General features: G+C 39.6%; 1 protein-coding gene across 2 annotated transcripts in view; it reads right to left on the bottom strand.

Annotated features, from left to right (window-relative positions):
* EFHC2 (EF-hand domain containing 2) overlaps positions 1–19,957 on the bottom strand; it is a 201,342-nt gene that overhangs the window by 118,581 nt on the left and 62,804 nt on the right. For both annotated transcript variants that reach the window (XM_060182527.1, XM_016190474.2), the window contains one exon: positions 12,145–12,295. In XM_060182527.1, coding sequence (XP_060038510.1) covers positions 12,145–12,295 — 151 coding nt within the window. The remainder of the gene's footprint in view (positions 1–12,144; positions 12,296–19,957) is intronic.

Here is a 19,957-nt window from a genome sequence, read left to right as displayed (position 1 = left end):
GGTCTATTAAATCTACATCCTAAAAACACTAAGGAACTTAACTGCAATCAGATGTGCTAGAAAAAAATCATTTCACCTTTTGAGCTCACTGTTATTCCATGAACAAAATGCAGATTCAATTTTTGTCTTTATGAGACATCATCATTGTCTGTAGAATTTTGGTTTCAAATAACTTTCGCTAACTGGCTAGTCTGGCATCTGCCTTGCCGCAAAAGAATAAGAAATTTTAAATTCCTAAAGTGATTTACCAAAATGCTCATCGAAGACATTGTCAACATGGCAACGGAGACAAAGGAGAACTTGTTAAATACTTGTAACAAGTGAGCAGGTTAAAAACAAAAAAACAATAAATAAAAATAAAATGTTTACATGAACATTCATGTGTTATTTAAAAACTAATAAAACAAGGGCTAGGAGACGAGTCAGTGGGTAGAGCATATGCCTTTAGCACACCCTGATTCCATATACCAGAAAGGCACAGCATGATCTTTTCCTCTGTTTCTTCCTCTCTCTATCTAAATACAGATGATATAGATGCAGATAAAGATACAGATATAGATATTAATAACGATAAAATATTGTCTGCACATTGAAAGCCAAAGGTTTAACAGAAATGTTGAACATTATAGTGCATATACTTGGGGTTATTATTTTTGTTAATTAGTAGAATAAATTTTTTAAAAATCCTCCAAGCAGAAGCAAGCAGCTAAAGAGGTAGATGAGTAGAGAGAGCACAAAACTTTCACATATGAGGCCACAGGTTTAAACCCTGATACTTAATCTGCTGGAGAAGTGCTCTGTCTATTCACTTGTTCTTAATCGATCTCACAAAGGAAATAAATGAATCTTCAAAAAAAAAGTAAATAGGGGAGTCGGGCGGGAACACAGCGGGTTAAGCGCACATGGTGCAAAGCGCAAGGACCTGCGTAAGGATCCCAGTTTGAGCCCCCGGCTCCCTACCTGCAGGGGAGTCGCTTCACAGGCGGTGAAGCAGGTCTTCAGGGGTCTGTCTTTCTCTCCCCCTCTCTGTCTTCCCCTCCTCTCTCCATTTCTCTCTGTCCCATCTAATGATGACATCAATAACAACAACAATAATAACTACAACAACAATAAATAAATATATATTGCATATCTCTGATTATGATAAGTATAATAGTCATGTGCATCTCTCTCCTACCCAATGAGTGAGCACCTAAATAAATTAATAATTTAAAAAAAGTGTCTGAGGGAGTTAGGCGGTAGCGCAGCTGGTTAAGTGCAGGTGGCGCTAAGCGCAAGGACCGGCATAAGGATCCCAGTTCAAGCCCCTGGCTCCCCACCTGCCTGGGAGTCACTTGACAAGCGGTGAAGCAGGTCTGCAGGTGTCTGTCTTTCTCTCCCCCTCTTTGTCTTCCCCTCCTCTCTCCATTTCTCTCTTTCCTATCCAACAACAGCAATAACATCATCAATAATAACTACAACAATAAAACAACAAGGGCAACAAAAGGAAAGAAAGAAAGAATAAAATAAATAAAATAAAGCATCTAGTGCTTCTAATATTCTCTTGTCTAGTTTTCCTTACACACTCTATGATCTACTGCTGAATACCTCCTGCTGGTATTCACTCTATTACTTTCTCAGCTCTTTTTTTTTATTATGGGGGAATTAATGGTTTACAGTAAAGATAGTTGTTGATACATGTGTAAAATTTCTCAGTTCTCGGCAACACACCCTCATGCCCAACCTAGGTCCTCCTCCACCATCATGCACGAAGACCTGAAAGGCCCACACCTCCAGAGTCCTTTGCTTTGGTGCAATATACCAAACCCTGTCCAAGTTCTGCTTTGTATTTCCCCTTTCTGTTCTTATGTCTCAACTTCTGTCCAGGAGTGAAATCATCCCATATTCATCCTTCTCTTTCTGGCTTACCTCATTCTTTATCTCATGCTGTTCTTTTCAATTTAGCTGGCTTAATTTTCCATGTTTAGCAGCAAAAACTTTTGAATTACCACTTAAATGCCAACTTCTCTAGTGGATATTGACATTAGTCTCTGATCCCCCAAAGTACCTGGTATCACTTATGATATTCACATTGTGTTGTACAAATTACCATTTTCCATTTCCTTTATCACATCTTCCTTTTCACCCTCCTTTCTCAAACAAATATTTACTGAGCATTTTATCATGTACCAAGTACCTATCTTCACATGCTGGTGACTTTCTTCCACTCTTAACCTCGACTCTGCTCTACTCAATGATAAATCCTTCTCTTGTGCTCACTCTCTAACACTGTCAGATTGACCAACTTGAAATACATAAAGCCTGGCTAAATTTGAATTACAGATCAATGATGAATAGTTTTGAGTATAAGTATAATCAGTATCACATTGGTGATATGGTGGTACTAAAAACTACTTTGTTGGTTATCTGAAACTCAAATGTTACCTGGGATTTCTATATTTTATGTGGAAACCCTACCATCACTCTGCCTCCATTTAATGGAATACAGTACTTACAGTATCTTCCAATATGAATGAAAGACATGTGAATAACTGATCTCTATTTTTTATCACATTTGCTTTGCTTGATTCGGACAGATTATCTCGAGAGTGTAAAATGCATGTGTACACATGCAAGAAATGCCCTGTTGAGGGGACGAAACAGGTCACTAGTGACTATCACTATTCTTATCCAAGGATGCATTCAGAGCCAAGTAGAAGCTTTATCTTGACCACAAATCTACAGAATCAGAAGTTCTGTTAAAGAACCAGGAGATTCTCATGATCACTCAACCAAGAAGAGGTATAAACCACATACACACACACACACACACACACACACACACACACACACAATCATGGTTTGTTTCTAATTGTTACCCTTTCTGTAGACCATTTTGGACTCATTTGTATTTGACAATTATTCTGCTAGAAGACTGGAAGGCAAAACTTTTGGGAAAACCTATGACATCCTTGGTTTAGTAGAACACTGCTTTAACTACATTCCAGTAGAACAGGAACAAATTCTATAAATATAACATATCCAATCAAAAAAGAGAATGATGTCCTGGCAAGAAATGAAAGCCAAGCCTGGAAGTGTAACAAAGACTTGACTTACAATACATAGGACTCTCTGCCAACAAGGATTTGTGAATATTAAAACTCTGTTGTTCTAATTAGAAGCTATGTGAAGTGAAGGTCTATTGGGTTGTCTCAAAAGTTGTGACATATTTTTACATATGCCGTAATATTTCTGACACCTCAATATTTTTGGCAGTAAGCTTAAGGGATGCTTCTGACTAATTCCAAACTCTTCTCTCCCTGATAATTTCTATGAAAGGAGAGAAACTGAAAGAGAAAGTGCCTTACTTTCTGAATGGATATTTCCACAAAGAAGCAGATGCATCTGACTTTCCAGTTCATTTTGAAATGATACGCAAGTGGTAGGACCACCACCAGTATTTACAACTAAATGTTAAATCCTAGCACTGTCTAAGCAACCACCAACACATGAAAATCAGTCCTAGATCACTCGGGAAGGAACTGAAAGGAACACCGCTTGCCTACTCCATCCAAGTCTAAATCGCTGGCTCATTAGATTCATTTTCTTTTCCCCAATCATTTAGTTATAGAAAGTTTAAAAAGTGATTTAAATCATTTTTCCAAAGTAGACTCTGTCCAAAAGGGCCTCCTTCACCACGTTAAGTATTTCAAGAGAGAGTGTTTACTCACTAAACCAAACCTAATGATAGAGTGGTTGTTCGTGTTTGTTTTGTCATGGAATTTTGCTGTATCCCTCCAGATAACTCCATTCTGCTGAAATTTTCAGTTTTTACTATACATATTGTGATTACTGTATAGTCTATGCATACTTCTTCAGCTGTGGCTTCACTTAAGGAAATATCCTGGTCAGAGTGAGTCAATCAGAGATTATGAAAATTTTATAAAAGACTTTAAAATTGTCTTTTACCCTCATGCTATTTCTGAATGTTTATGAATAGCATCTCCCCCTGATTATCTAAAAATTATCTACTACCTTTGATTTGCTTTTAGAATATGCCTATGTAAGATTTGAAATCAAGAGGCATAGAGAATTTAAGTCTTAATAAAAGTGCTTCCCTGATTCTCACAGAAGTTGCTTTTCATATTTCTTCTTGTATAGTTTAATAAAGCTTAGACTCACTGGCCAGGGACCAGTGAGCTATAGGAATATGAGTCTTCACTTAAAAATAATAAATAATGCAATGCAAGTCACTAATGCAGATTCAGGATGGTCTGTGACCACCAGTTCATTGTGCAAATTTGGAAGGCATTAAAAAATAAGCAAAACATAATTAGAGGAAAAACAGAGTAAAGAACTTGAGCAAAAACATTTAATAAAAAAAAAAAAATTGCGTGCTCCAGGAGGTGGTGCAGCGATAAAGCTTTGGACTCTCAAGCGTGAAGTCCCGAGTTTGATCCCCAGCGGCACATGTGCCAGAGTGATGTCTGGTTCTTTCTCTCTCGCCTGTATTTTTCATAAATAAATAAAATCTTTTTTAAAAAAAGCTTTGCTAAAGAAATACTGTCATCTCAACAAGAATACTTAAGCAAAATAGACACACATAAAAATTTACAGTTGCCCATCATCATCAAAACAGCCTGGTACTGGAACAAAAATAGGCACACAGACCAGTGGAACAGAATTGAAAGCCCAGAAGTAAATCCCAACACCTATGGGCATCTAATCTTTGATAAGGGGGCCCAAAGGATTAAATGGAAAAAGGAGGCTCTCTTTAATAAATGGTGCTGGGAAAACTGGGTTGTAACATGCAGAAGAATGAAATGGAACCACTTTATCTCACCAGAAACAAAAATCAACTCCAAATGGATCAAAGATCTAGATGTCAGACCAGAAACAATCAAATACTTAGAGGAAAACATTGGTAAAACACTTTCCCACCTACACCTCAAGGACATCTTTGATTAATCAAACCCAATTGCAAGGAAGACTAAACCAGAAACAAACCAATGGGATTAGATCAAATTGAAAATCTTCTGCACATCCAAAGAAACTATTAAACAAACAGAGAGACCCCTCACAGAATGGGAGAAGATCTTCACATGCCATACATCAGACAAGAAACTAATCACCAAAATATATAAAGAGCTCAGCAAACTTAGCACCAAAAAAGCAAATGACCCCATCCAAAAATGGGCAGAGGATATGAACAAAACATTCACCTCAGAGGAGATCCAAAAGGCTAACACACATATGAAAAACTGCTCTAGGTCACTGATTGTCAGAGAAATGCAAATTATTAAGACAACACTAAGATACCACCTCACTCCTGTAAGAATGGCATACATCAAAAAGGACAGCAGCAACAAATGCTGGAGAGGATGTGGGGACAGAGGAACCCTTTTACATTGCTGGTGGGAATGTAAATTGGTACAGCCTCTGTGGAGAGCAGTCTGGAAAACTCTCAGAAGGCTAGACATGGACCTTCCATATGATCCAGTAATTCCTCTCCTGGGGTTATACCCCAAGGACTCCATAACACCCAACCAAAATGAGGTGTGTACTTCTATGTTCATAGCAGCACAATTCATAATAGCTAAAACCTGGAAGCAACCCAGGTACCCAACAACAGAAGAGTGGCTGAGAAAGCTGTGGTATATATACACAATGGAATACTATGCAGCTATCAAGAACAATGAACCCACCTTCTCTGACCCATCTTGGACAGAGCTAGAAGGAATTATGTTAAGTGAACTAAGTCAGAAAGATAAAGATGAGTATGGGATGATCCCACTCATCAACAGAAGTTGACTAAGAATATCTGAAAGGGAAACTAAAAGCAGGACCTGATCAAATTGTAAGTAGGGCACCAAAGTAAAAACCCTGTGGTGAGGGTTAGACATGCAGCTTCCTGGGCCAGTGGGGGGTGGGAATGGGTGGGAGGGATGGGTCACAGTTTTTGGTGGTGGGAATGGTGTTTATGCACACTCCTAGCAAAATGTAGACATATAAATCAGTAGTTAATTAATATGAGAGGGGAAAAATCAGTTGTATGTCTCAAAGTTTCTCAAAACACAAACTGAATCTTTTTAATATATAGGCTGTGTATTTGATATGCGGACTCTCTCAAAAGCCTAGACCTAGTAGATTAGAAGCATCCAATAGCACAGCTATATACAAGATACTGGATACTGTACAGCAAACCCTAACAAAAGGACTTTTCAAAGTTAACCCAATTACCAAACAATGTGATGATAACATTAACTATGATAACTATCGATTGTCTTTTTGAACCCTAAGACAGCAGGAACCTCACATCTCCACTATAGAGTCCCTACTTCCCCCAGTCCTGGAACCCTTGGATAGGGCCCACTTTCCCGTATGCCTCTCCCAATCCATACCAAATAATATTGCATCTGCCGATCACAACCTAACCAACGCAATGACTGCCACCTCAACATGCTTCACCTCAGACTGTGTCCAGAGACTTCACGTGTGGAATGACAACCCTTCAGCTTCATTACTCGGGTGAGACCTTTCCTTTTATAGTACACTCTAATTTCATCTCAGGTGGTTCACTTTCTAACAAAGTCCCAAAATCTAGATATACACCAGTTTCTGTGAGAGAGAGCTTATGTTCACACGTATCCATAAACTACTGCAAAATATATACCTGAAAGCAGAAGTACACTAGAGTTTGCAGTGAGTACCTCCCTAACACTTCCTCTCCACTATTCCAAGCTTGGGATCCATGATTGCTCAACAAATTGTTTGGCTTCGTATGTTAACTCTCTTTTCAGTCACCAGGTTCCAGATGCCACCAGGATGCTGGCCAGGCTTCCCTGGATTGAAGACCCCACCAATGTGTCCTGGAGCTCAGTTTCCCCAGAGACCCACCCTACTAGGGAAAGAGAGAGGCAGACTGGGAGTATGGAACGACCAGTCAACGCCCATGTTCAGCGGGGAAGCAATTACAGAAGCCAGACCTTCTACCTTCTGCAACCCTCAATGACCCTGGGTCCATGCTCCCAGAGGGATAGAGAGTGGGAAAGCTATCATGGGAGGGGGTGGGTTATGGAGATTGGGTGATGGGAATTGTGTGGAGTTGTACCCCTCCTACCTTATGGTTTTGTTCATTAATCCTTTCTTAAATAAAAAATTTTAAAAAATAAAAAAATAAAAAATAAAATAAATTTAAAAAAATTACAGTTGCAAATTTTCATTCTGTTCTGCGATCATTCTTCAAACATTTATTAATCTGCACCTGTCAATCTTCTAAAAGTGCCTTATCTGTTTAAATGATCTTAAATAATCTAGAGAAAGGCCTTTTATTCCATTGCCTAATAAAATATTCCAACCTTAGAAGTTTATGACAACATTCCTTAAAATGTCAAGGTAGTTCTACACTGCATAAAAATTTACCATAAATCCTAAATTTTCCAAACAAAAGACCAGACAACTCAGATTCCATCCTCATACCAAACTTTACCTCCTCCCTCCAATAGTGACATCAAACATAGGCACTAAATTGTATCTTCTTCCTCTTTTACTGTCTTAACAGTGGCTCTCTTCTAACATGGTAGAATGAATCCAATTCTGTTCATGAGTTAGGCACGTCCCTTTCTTTCTTTCTTTCTTTCTTTCTCTTTCTTTCTTTCCTTCCTTTCTTTTCTTCCTTCCTTCTGTCCATCCTTCCTTCCTTTCTTCTATCCATCCATCTTTTCTTTCTTTCCTCCCTCCCTTCCTTTTCATCTTTCCTTCCTTTCTTTCTTTTTTAGAGGGAAGTAGGGTACAGATAGAGAGAGATAAAAAGAGATACTTCCAGCACTGCTTCACTACATAGGTGGGAGCCAGGGGCTTGAATCCAAGTCTTTGCAGATCTTAACATGCCTGCTTTACCAAGTTCACTGTTTCCCACCCCCCACCCCCTCAACAACCCAATTCCTAATCCACATCTCCAATCTTCAATTTTGTTTCTTGAAAACTATCCCAAGATTCTGCCTCCCAAGTCATTATCATCATACAGTTGTTCTGATACACCTTCAAAGGCCTCATACCTTAAAACCCTATTGCTCAGGGAGTTGGGCAGTAGTGCAGTGGGTTAAGTGCAGGTGACACAAAGTGCAAAGACGAGCATAAGGATCCCAGTGTGAGCCCCCAGCTCCCCACCTACAGGGGAGCCGCTTCACAGGCAGTGAAGCAGGTCTGCAGGTGTCTGTCTTTCTCCCTCTCTCTGTCTTCCCCTCCTCTCTCCATTCCTCTCTGTTCTAAATAACAACGATGACATCAATAACAACAATAAAAATAACTACAACAACAATAAGAACAAGGGCAACAAAAAGGGAAAATAAATAAACATAAAAAAAAATTTTAAACCCTACTGCTCCATATTGCTGGAATTTGTAGCACATCAATATCCAGATTCGGAGGCAGCAAAATAACTCTCATGTCTACTTCCATTTTTGTCAAAACTGTCAATGACCTACTTTAGGTGGTCATTGGGGATTAAGTGCCGTAGTGACAAAGTATGTACTTTATCATTAAACATCTCCCTCCCTCACTTTTTATTTTAAATTGCTGGTCATGGCTTATCAATTCTGCCAACAAAATGTCTCTAAAATTCTTAACCATTTTTTTTTTTATCATTGTCCTGGTTTGGAGACAGAATTTCTAGTCTGAAAAACTGTCAAATTCCCAAACTAGTCACCTTGCAGCTTTTCCTCTCTTAATTACTTGCCTATAAACTCTACAAGCTAGAGGTATATTGGGTCTTACTTCTTTGGTTTATTTTCCTAAAACACAGCACAGTGACTAGAACAGAAAAGATATTCCACGAACACTTCTTAGAAATGTCAACTGGTTCTTTGAAGCTCACCATCCAGATACAAAGATGTGATGCTCTAAGAAAAACTTTAATCTCATAAGTATTTTAAGAAATTCTTGGCACAGTGACTTATCCTAACCTTATTCACAGCAGCCCACCGCCCACAATTTCCTGCTTCTCCCCCCAAATCTATCAGTATAGAGACATCGAACCCAGATGGGCATTTAGGAAGCAAAAAATTCAGTCAACAATGGTAGAAATCAAAATATAAGTCAAATAGCAATCACTAGATAATAAGAAGAGCATATACATGTTAAACATAGAAAGAAAGGGATGAAAGAGCCAAGATGTAATTTTTAGTACAGATTAAATATATATGAGGCACCTGGACTCTAAATATTCATGATATACTAAATATACAAGAGACACTAAATATTCATGAGTACTCAACATTCATGAGTCCTTAATTTGGCCACTCATTCACTGGTGATATCCATTCTGACCCTATGAGTCCTTTGTCTGGAGCCCACAACTATTCAGCAGTCTTACTGGTGAGCTACAGCTTTAACCAAAGCCATTTATTTCAATAGAAGTAATCAATGTGGCATTTGCCCAAGGCTACTCTGTGTTTCTTACTTAAATTATCAACTCTGTTCCCTAAACAAACACTATTTGCAGAAAAGGTTAATGGAGCAGAGCAGCAGGACTGAGGCAGATGACCCTTCTATCCACTTGTGTACTATCCTAAGTGTCTTTCCCTTTGGCTTCTTACAGTGTATTTAAAATTATTTTAATGAAGCAAGTAACTGATAACTCATGCTTTTATCCATGAGGGATCTGTTCTGTAACCTCTAGAAAGCTTTCGTGTATGCTTCTTGGAGGTCACCATTGTATCTGGGTAACATCCTACACAACACTCTGGCTACTGCACAGAGAACAGATAGCAGGAGGAGAAAAAAAAAAAAGGAAGCAGAGACATATAGGATGTGTTCAGTTTCTGTCTCTGACAAGAAATGAAAGTAACTTGGTTTGAGATGGTAACAAAGGGTGTGACTAATAATGGACAGATTCAGGATGTGTTTTTCTAGTGAAAATGAAGAATGAGGATGGTGGGTGTGAACAAATTAGGGAAAGCCAAAGGAGTAGAGATTATCATCAGATAGGGCAATTCAGAGCCTGGGACACTGAAGATGCCAATTCCAAAAGACAAAGGAACAGTGAACCTAAGTATATTGAATCCTCAGCAAACTAAAGGATCCTGAGAGGTTATCTACACCAACCACCAAATAAATATATAATTTCCTTCCTACTTAGACCAAGCTGTCAGTGAAAAATAACCCTGACTTGCCTGCAGTAGCATGTATCTATACCAACAATCAAATAAGTGACTCACCTCTTTCTCACACTTACACCCAACCCTGACCCCTAGGACCATCCAGGGCCATCCACCATAATTTCTGGTTTCCTTCCATTAGAAAATTCTTCCTCTTGGGTCCTGATATTGGGGCAGGTTGGAACATTCCTACTCGTGACCACAGAATGTGAATTCGGATCTAGAGAGATGCAGAGGTCACACAGGCTCCTAAGCTGAATATGAGCCCCAGCATAACATCAAATCGATGGGGTTTACAGTCAACAATTTATACACCTTTCTCATATTAGGGAGCTACTCTCTTCCCTGACCCAGCTTTCTGGTCCTTTCTCCAGCCATGTCATCATCTCCCCAGACAATAACTTTGATCCACCTGAGTATCAAATTTCAAGCTCAGGCAAACAAACAAACCAAAAAAAAAAAAAAAAAAAACACTAGTATAGCCACAGGCCCTTTGGAATATAACTAAAATATGCCTACTAGCTAGCTACAAAACAGAGACCCCCCAACTCTCCATCTGCTCTACTCCAGCCTTTAGGTTCATGATTAGTCAATAACTTGTTTGGCTTTACATGTTAACTCTCTTTTCAGCCACCAGGTTCCAGATGCTAGCATGATGCTGACAAGACTTCCCTAGACAGACAACCCCATCAATGTGTCCTAGAGCTCTGATTCCCCAGAACCCTGCCCCACTAGGAAAAGAGAGAGACAGGCTGGGAGTATGGATCGACCTGTCAACACCCATGTTCAGCGGGAAGCAATTACAGAAGCCAGACCTTCCACCTTCTGCATCCCACAATGACCTTGAAGTCCATACTCCCAGAGGGATAAAAAATAGAAAAGCTATCAGGGGAAGGGATGGGATACGGAGTTCTGGTGGTGGGAACTGTGTGGAGTTTTACCCCTCTTATCCTATGGTTTTGTCAGTGTTTCCTTTTTTTAAATTAAAAAAAGGGAAAAAAAAGAAAGGAAGAAACAGATGGTGGGCAGTGACTCAGAGGGCACTAGTGACACAATGCACAATGGTACTGGAGGATCCAAGTCTGTGGTGAGACCGGTGTACAGAAATCTATCATGAGAGGATGAGAATTTATACCCATGTAACAACTGTATTGTAAGCCACCATTTCCCTAATAAAAGTTAAAAATTAAAAAAGAAAGAAAGAGAAAGAAAAGAAAGAAATTCCTTCCTCTGACTGACCTGAATTAACACCCAAGACTTGTCCTTGGGAATACAGAAAATAAGATGATTCCTACTCCACACAACAATCCCTCAGATTCCAAATATATTCATATCTTCCTTTTACACATATCTGTTTCCACTATTATGCTTAACACAAGATAAGTTCTCAGTCCTTTCAATCATCATGGCTGCTGCCCTCTGAGACATTCAGAACTCATCATCATACCACCACCACCCCCCCCAAAAAAAAGATAGCACAAACAGAACAAATCAGTTACTTCCCTCGACCTCTGCCATTCTTCTAATAGTGCAATTCTCTGCTGAAGCACTGCCAAAGTCTGCAGTTAACAAGTATGATGATGAGAGGAAGGTTGAAGCAAATGACAATGAATTTAAGCAAAGAGAGAGAGCACCAATGTGGAAGCAGCAGTAGGAAAAGGCCTTCTTTACTCCCTTGAAAGAACTGTGAAAGATGTGATATGGTCATCAGAAAAAACACCAAAGGATGTGAAGAAAAAAGCATCAGAAACACAGGAAAAATCTGCACCTAAAAGTATGCAAGCAGTAATACTCTACAGAGGTGAGAGGAATGGCCAGTTTTGAGATTTGAGAAATAGAAAGCTTATCACCATCAATAACTACAAGCTAACATTATATACATTAACTACTGATATTCTAAAGTTACATACCTAAGTAGTAACATGAGGTCATTTAAAAAGCTAGATAAAGATAACATATAAAGACAGGAGTTAGAAGTGAAACAACTATAACTGTTTTAAATAGATACCTTGCGTCAATCCACTATTTTTCAACCTCGGTTCGTTAACTTGAATCGTGTCATCTTCCAGGTAGAAGTAAATTTTATAGTACCGTATTCTATATGTTTCTTGAAATTTATCAGGCATTTCGTCTTCTAAATAGGCATCAAAAGATAATACCTGTTGAAATTATAATTAGAAAATAAGCAATAAGCAAAAACTTAAAATGAATAAGCCTACTTTCATTAACGTAAATGAAAGTTGACAGTTTGCAAGAAGGCATTCTATACATAAGCTATAGGTACTTATCTATTATCTAGATTACAGTATATGTAATTTTCAGACTTTTCATATTTTTTGCTCAGAATGAGGAAATTATATTCAGCAATAAACCATCATTCATCCTCATCATACACTGAACTATAGTCTGTTTCTGGCATTTCATAATGGGATTCTATATGTATGTGTGAGATAAAATATTCTTTCCTATTAAAGAGAATGTATAGCTACACTGGTTTGAGGATAAAATTATCCTGACTTCTGATCCTGCTAGATGTGTATCATGAAGCAATTCAAACAAGCTGATCTGAAATACTTCCAGTGCATTGGAGAGCACTTTTGTCTACCTTCCATTTCTTTAAAAAACCTTATCTGGACCAGTTTCATCACTGGGGGGGGGGTACTGGGGGCGGGGCATGCGGGCAGGGGTGGGTTGGTCTGGTAGATGAGATGAATTCTAAAGTAGTCATATTAAAAATTAGACATAGTGAAAAATAATGTTGAAAAATCGTTAATCACTTTGGACAAATGCTTCTTATGTACAACACAGCCAGATTCTCTCCCATGTTGGACACAATAACAGATTGGCCCTTCCGTTAAGCACTAGTTGGACCAGCATTATGCTTATGTGCCATGTTGCATGCATAATGTCTATGTGTAATGATTGCAGTGATTCTCTATATGGAGTTTTTTGTTTGTTTTGTTTTTGTTGTTTTTTATTTTATTTTTTTAATTTTTATTTATAAAAAGGAAACACTGACAAAAAACATAGGATAAGAGGGGTACAATTCCCCCCACCAGAACTCAGTATCCCATCCCCTCCCCTGATAGCTTTCCTATTCTTTATCCTTCCGGGAGTATGGACCCAAGGTCATTGTGGGATGCAGAAGGTGGAAGGTCTGGCTTCTGTAATTGCTTCCTTACTGAACATGGTCATTGACAGGTCGATCCATACTCCCAGCCTGCCTCTCTCCCTAGTGGGGAAGGGCTCTTGGGAAGCGGGGCTCCAGGACACATCGGTGGGGTTGTCTGTCCAGGGAAGTCTGGTCACATCCTGCTAGCATCTGGGAACCTGGTGGCTGAAAAGAGAGTTAACATACAAAGCCAAACAAATTGTTGGTCAGTCATGGACCTAAAGGCTGGAATAGTACAGATGAAGAGTCGGGGGGGGGGGTCTCCGTTTTGTAGACAGTTAGTAGGCCTATTTTAGTTATATTCCAAAGGGACCACGACTATACTAGTTGTTGCTCTATTTTTCATTTACTGGGAAAAACATGGTAACTGATGGAAATGAAATTCATACAACCATTTCAAGCTTGACCTGGGGCACAGGCTCCTTGAGAGCTCCACTTTAATATTTTCTTTGCTTTCATTTTGATGATTTTTTACAATTTAAAAAACTATACTCAGGCTGAGGAGATAGCACATTGGTTTATGCAACAGTTTCCCCCAGGAGACTCTGAGATCCCAGGTTGAAGCCTCAACACCACCATATGCTTCAGAGCTGAGTAATACTCTGATCAAAAATTTTTGGAAAATGATACAAATGGGCTAAGAAATTGGTTCAGCAGTAGAGGGCATGCCTCACATGACTGATGCCCTGGGCTTTATTTTTGGAACCATCCGTTCCACCCCGGCTCCATGGCTGCCAGTTCTTAGCAACATCGCCCCACCAGATATTCGTCGGGATGCGGCATCATCTAAGTTCATTTCCCACGTCTACGCTCCACCGGACCTGCCAATATACGCGGATATCTTCGCCCACCCTGTCCAATGCTTGACGTCTCGTCACCCAATCTGGTCCCCTACGCCTACACTGAACTTCTCTGTTCCACACTCTTGGAAACAGAGCTGGCAGTCAGCTGAGGTAAAGAACAAACACCTCATCACAGACCCCTGCAAGCGTCAACCCGGCTTTGACCTAGCACGTTATGATTGGGCCCTCCTCAATCGCTATGGAACAGGCCATGGCCGGTGCGCGGCTATGTTCCATCGCTGGGGAGCCAGAGACGACCCGAACTGCCCCTGCGGCTCCAGACAGACTATGACCCACATAGTCAACGACTGCCACCTCTCCAGATTCAAAGGAGGTCTCGAAACTTTACATCAGGCTCAACCTGAAGTTGTTGACTGGCTACGGAAGAAGGGCAAACGCTAGAAGAAGAACAGAAAAGTAAATAAAACAGGGCCCAGCGAGATAGCTTAGCTAGGAAGCTGCCTATTTTACTATGTGTAAAAAACCTAGGTCCAACTTCAGATCCTACTTCACTGGGGGGGGGGGTTCTGTGCTGTGGTGTCTCTCCTTCTCTCTCTGTCTCTGTGTGTGTGTGTGTGTTTCAATATGAAAAAGTAATCTTGAAGCAGTAAAGCCCCAGTAGTGACAAATTAAATGAATAATAAAATGCAATGTAAATTATACGCTGGTGGTTGTTTGCAAATTTCCAGCAGAAGCCCACACTTGAAAAGTGACTGACAAAATGCTTCAATAGTCTTTAAGTCTGATCAAGACAGGAATCTTTGTTAATTACCACACATGAATCAGTTACCAATACTGGGCAGCTACAGTGTTTGCAGGGGAAACTTCTAAGAATATAGTGAGCCCAGAGACTTTAAAAATATTTACTTATTTAAGAAAGGAAGAGAATCAGAATATCACTCAGGCACATGCAATACTAAAGATGTAACTTGGAACCTCATGCCATCAAATCTAGTGCTGTACTTACTATCCCACATCCTAGACTAAGCCCAGAGATTTATACCCTTCAGAATTAGTTTTATTCCAAAAAAAAATGTTGCTATATTCAGCTGCTATCTTGGGGATTCATCTATCCTGACTCCAGCTAGAAACTCTGTTAATTCCGCTACTAGAATGTTGTCACTTTTGAACTGAAAGAATATTGCAGGTAAGATACTGTTGGATGGCACAGGATTTCCTAGTGAGGTGGTGAAAATGTCTTGGAGTTATTATCAGAGCACCTAAACCCGGCTCTGCAGCAGACACTGAGTTGAAGTCAAACAAAAGCACTGATACTTGGAGAAATGATTGATTTAGTTAGAATTGGCCGAAATGTGTTAGGTGGGAGAAAAGTATGTCAGAATTTTTTCTGCCTAGGGAAACAAAGGCAAGGGATTTGATAAGGCTAGGAAATAAGGAGGAGGGACTTCAGGAAGGAAGAAAGGGAAAATCATCTTGCATAATCAGATTGTCTTGACATCAGCTGTAGCCAGGATAGGAGTATAAGGAGTTAAGCATGGAATTTATTTATTTTTTATTTTTTTTAATCTTTATTTATTTGCTGGATAGAGACAGTCAGAAATTGATGGGGAAGGGGTGATAGGAGGGGGAGAGAGACAGCGAGACACCTGCAGCACTGCTTCACCACTTGTGAAGCTTTCCCCCAGCAGGTGGGGGCCAGGGACTTGAACCTGGGTCCTTGCGCATTGTAACATGTGCGCTCAACCAAGTGTGCCACCACCTGGCCCCAAGCATGGAATTTAGATATAGAACTATAAAGAGGTGACGGCTGCATAGTATTGTGAATACACTAAAGGCCACCGAACTTCACTCTTTAAAATTGTTAATGGTTAACTTTATTTTTTTAATTTTTTATTTGTGGTTAACAGTGGGTTACAAGATTGTAAGATTACAGAATACAGCTCCATACTACACCCACCACCAACGTTCTTTGTCCCCACCCTCCTACCTCCCAAAGAGAACCAACTAATGGTTACTTTTATGCTGTGAAAATTTTACTTTCAGTTGAGAAAGCAGCTGGACACTGAACTGTGCTGAACAGGTTAATGTGGTGAATATAACTATGGAAATCCTATTACCTAATTCTCAAAAGCTATATGCAGGAAATGATGATGAAACACCTAAAAGGACAAGATTTATGGCTTTATCGAACTTCCAGTAAAAGGGTTATTCAATCTGAAACTTTTTTTCTTTGTAATTGGATAGCAAAATGTTGAAAGGTATTAAAAAAGAAGTTACTTCTGTGTATTGAATATTACTGGTATATACCTGCAGATGACCAAAATGAGACAGATGAATTGATAGCACTGAATTGTAATATAAACATGAAATACTTATCAAGCAATGGTGTATTAAATAAGTATAAGGGATGCTAGGTGGAGGGGGAAATGAAAGAAGCAAGGCATTATTTTAGGACGGGTAACAATATTTCTAGAAAAAAAAAAAAGGATCTACTTACCTATCATGATTTGTTCTCCTGAGAGTGGAGGACTGCCAGAACTTCAATATGAAAGGAAGAGAGCAAGTCAGAGAGCAGGAGAGATAGAAAAATAGATTAGAGGGAGAGGAAATTACAAAATGCAGCAAAGTAGAATTTCAAGGAAGAGACACCGAACAGATTACAAGTGACCTCAGAAAGATAAACGAATCTAGTTGCAATGGAGATTGATGTAGAAGAGAGGTATCTAAAATTTTTAAAAAGTTAGAAATGAAAATGTATAGAAATGTAATGATTCAAGGTTTCACTGTAATTTATGATGCCAATCAGAGACTAGATAAATAAGTTCTTAGAGGATGTGGTTGTGTTAAGAGACAAATTAGGGAGAGAAAATCCTTGGCTTCAGTCACATGAACATTCCACAGTGCTTGGCAGAGTTGCCAGCAGTTTCAAGTTACCTGCAGGACCCTGGACTTTGTCTTTGGACATTCCAGGGAGGTTTCTGGCTACCCAGCTGCACCTGGATGGGTGTGGAGGTGGGTGTAAGTCTGGGGGAGGCGAAGGGAAATGAAGCACTCAGTCACTGCAACAGACCTATTAAGGACATAAAAGGCAAGGGGAAAATCAGCAGGGTACCACATCCTCTGGTGATCCTCATGTGTCTGTGCACAAGGTATGTTTCATTCCTCTAAATAAAGCTTGCTTTGTCTGATTCACTGAGCCGCCTGATTCTTTGTGGACACTATTGTGACCACCGGGACACGATTATCACAGGGCCGCTGTAATTGGTTATCAGGGCTGGATGGTGGCTCACCCAGTTGAGCACACATGTTACAATGTGCAAGTCCCCAGGTTCAAGCCCCTAGGCCCCACCAGCAGGGGGGAAGCTTCATAAAGAGTGAAGTAGTGCTGCAGGTGTCTCTCTATCTCTCTCTTCCCTCTTAATTTTGCTTTGTCTCTATCCAATAAATTTAAAAAATAATTGGTTATCTTTTTATTTAAACTGAGGGCATCATGTGAGAGGAGTATGTTCTTTAGTCCCCCAAAGTTCTCTGTAAGCCCTACTAATCATGTATAAGAGATTAACTGCCTAACCCTGCAAAGCATTTGGAATTATTTTTTAACTCTAGCCCAGGGGGTATAAAACCTGAAATCAATTCCTTTTAAGTAGTAGATTTTTCTTCATTATAAATGTAATTTTTCAAATTGTTAATATTTATAAAATCATGATCCTGTCACAACTGGAGTGGGATAGGGAGGCAACATAATGGTACTACAAAGACTTTCTTTTTTTAAATTCTTTTAAAAAATATTTATTTATTATTTATTCCTTTTTGTTACCCTTGTTGTTTTATTGTTGTAGTTATGATTGATGTCGTTGTTGTTGAATAGGACAGAGAGAAATGGAGAGAGGAGGGGAAGACAGAGAGGGGGAGAGAAAGATAGACACTTGCAGACCTGCTTCACCGCTTGTGAAGCGACTCCCCTGCAGGTGGGGAACCGGGGGCTTGAACCGGGATCCTTATGCCAGTCCTTGCGCTTTGCGCTGCCTACGCTTAACCCGCTGCGCCACTGCCCGACTCCCCTACAAAGACTTTCTTGCTTTTGGCTCTGAGGTCCAAGGCTTAATCCCCAGCACCAACATAACCAACCAAGAGCTGAGCAGTGTTCTGGTATCTATCTATCTATCCATCCTCCTCACTGCATTTTTTTCTCATTAAAATATATAAAGTGAAATATATTTGAAAAGCAATCAGGAGTATATTTTAAGACACACATGATTGTAACTTGATGGGTATAAATTTAGCTTGGGGAAAAGGATTTAATCCTATTTTTATGTCAACTGAGTTATTTGCTGTGCACTGCATATCCCAAATACCGGGATAAAAATGTTAATTTTAACATCAATTTGGATTTCCAATTTTCATTTAAAATGTTTTCTAAATGATTATTCTTTGTTGCAGCAAAAAGTAATTGTGTGTAGAAGATTGTCCATAACAAACCAGGAAATGTAATCATAAAATGGAAATAAAAAATTCCTTTGAATAAATAGAAGAGAAACATAATACACTATTCCACCCCAAAATATGCCTATATGGTACAAGCATTGTTTTAGAATCGTTATTTTTTAATAGCGATATAGAAAAAGCTTGGGGGAGCAGGCAATGGCACACCTGGTCAAACACACACATTACAGTGTGTAAGGACCAGGGTTCAAGCACCTGGTCCCCACCTGCAGGGAGAAAGCTTCATGAGTGGTGAAGCAGGGTTGCAGCTGTGTCTCTCTCTCCCTCTCTACCTTCCCCTCCCATCTCAATATCTCTCTGTCTCTGTCCAATAATAGATAAATAAAAAAGAAAGCAAAAAAAGAAAGAAAGAAAGAAGGAAAGATAGAAAGAAAGAAAAAGTTAGATGTCTGGGAAGATGACATAGTGGTTATGCAAAAGATTTTCACGCTTGAGGCTCCCAGATGCCAGGTTCAATATCTAACACCACCATTAAGCCAAAGCTGAGAAATGCTCTAGTTAAAAGGAAGGAGGAAGAGGAGGAGGAGAAGGAGGAGGATGAGGAGGAGGAGAAGGAGGAGGATAAGGAGGAGGACGAGAAGAAGAAGAAGGAGAAGGAGAAGAAGAAGACGGGGAAGAAGAACCTAAGAGAACAGAATAAAAGTTTACTTTTTGAAAGGGACATTTATATTTATGGGAGAAATTTCCATTTCTTTCTTTTAAAAAAATTTTCCATTTCTAAAGGTACCTTCCTACTGTGCCAGTAATCTGGTTGACTGATTCAATTTACAGAAACCCTTCCTCAAAAGAGAAGGCCTAACTTAAGGTTTATCAATCAGACTCCCATTTGCTGTGTTTTGCCTTGTAACTCCCCAAATTGACAACCTGTCCATACCCTCCCCTTCCCACTTTCCTTTGTCTTCAGCTCAAGATGACTTTGGGGAGGTGACGTGGGCCATTTTAACAAGTTAGATTCAGCTCCCAAGTGCATATCAGGTACATATGCCACTATACTTTTTTAAAAATTTGTTTCACCTTTTAATTTGTCTTTTTTATGTGTTTGCCTAGTCAAGAACCGAGGAAGGTGAAAGGGAAATTATTTTTCCACCCCTATGAAATCATGGAATGTTTAAAAATGGTGAGGTTAGTATGATTTTATGCCTTTCCTTTTTTTCTCAGATAAGTATACCCGTGCCTGCTATCCTCTAGTGTTTTCCAGATTCGCAAACTTTTCACTGATGGTATTCCTGGTGACAAACGCTATGGGTCCTGGTGGAATGGGGGTGTAGAGCCCTCTGGTTTACTTCCACCATTGCTTGATCCCTCTGGAAGTATGGACCAAATATTTTTGAGGGTGCAGAAGG

Source organism: Erinaceus europaeus, chromosome X (assembly GCF_950295315.1).
Source record: "Erinaceus europaeus chromosome X, mEriEur2.1, whole genome shotgun sequence".
Classification (NCBI taxonomy): Eukaryota; Metazoa; Chordata; class Mammalia; order Eulipotyphla; family Erinaceidae; genus Erinaceus; species Erinaceus europaeus.
This window is presented reverse-complemented; position numbering and strand designations above follow the sequence as displayed.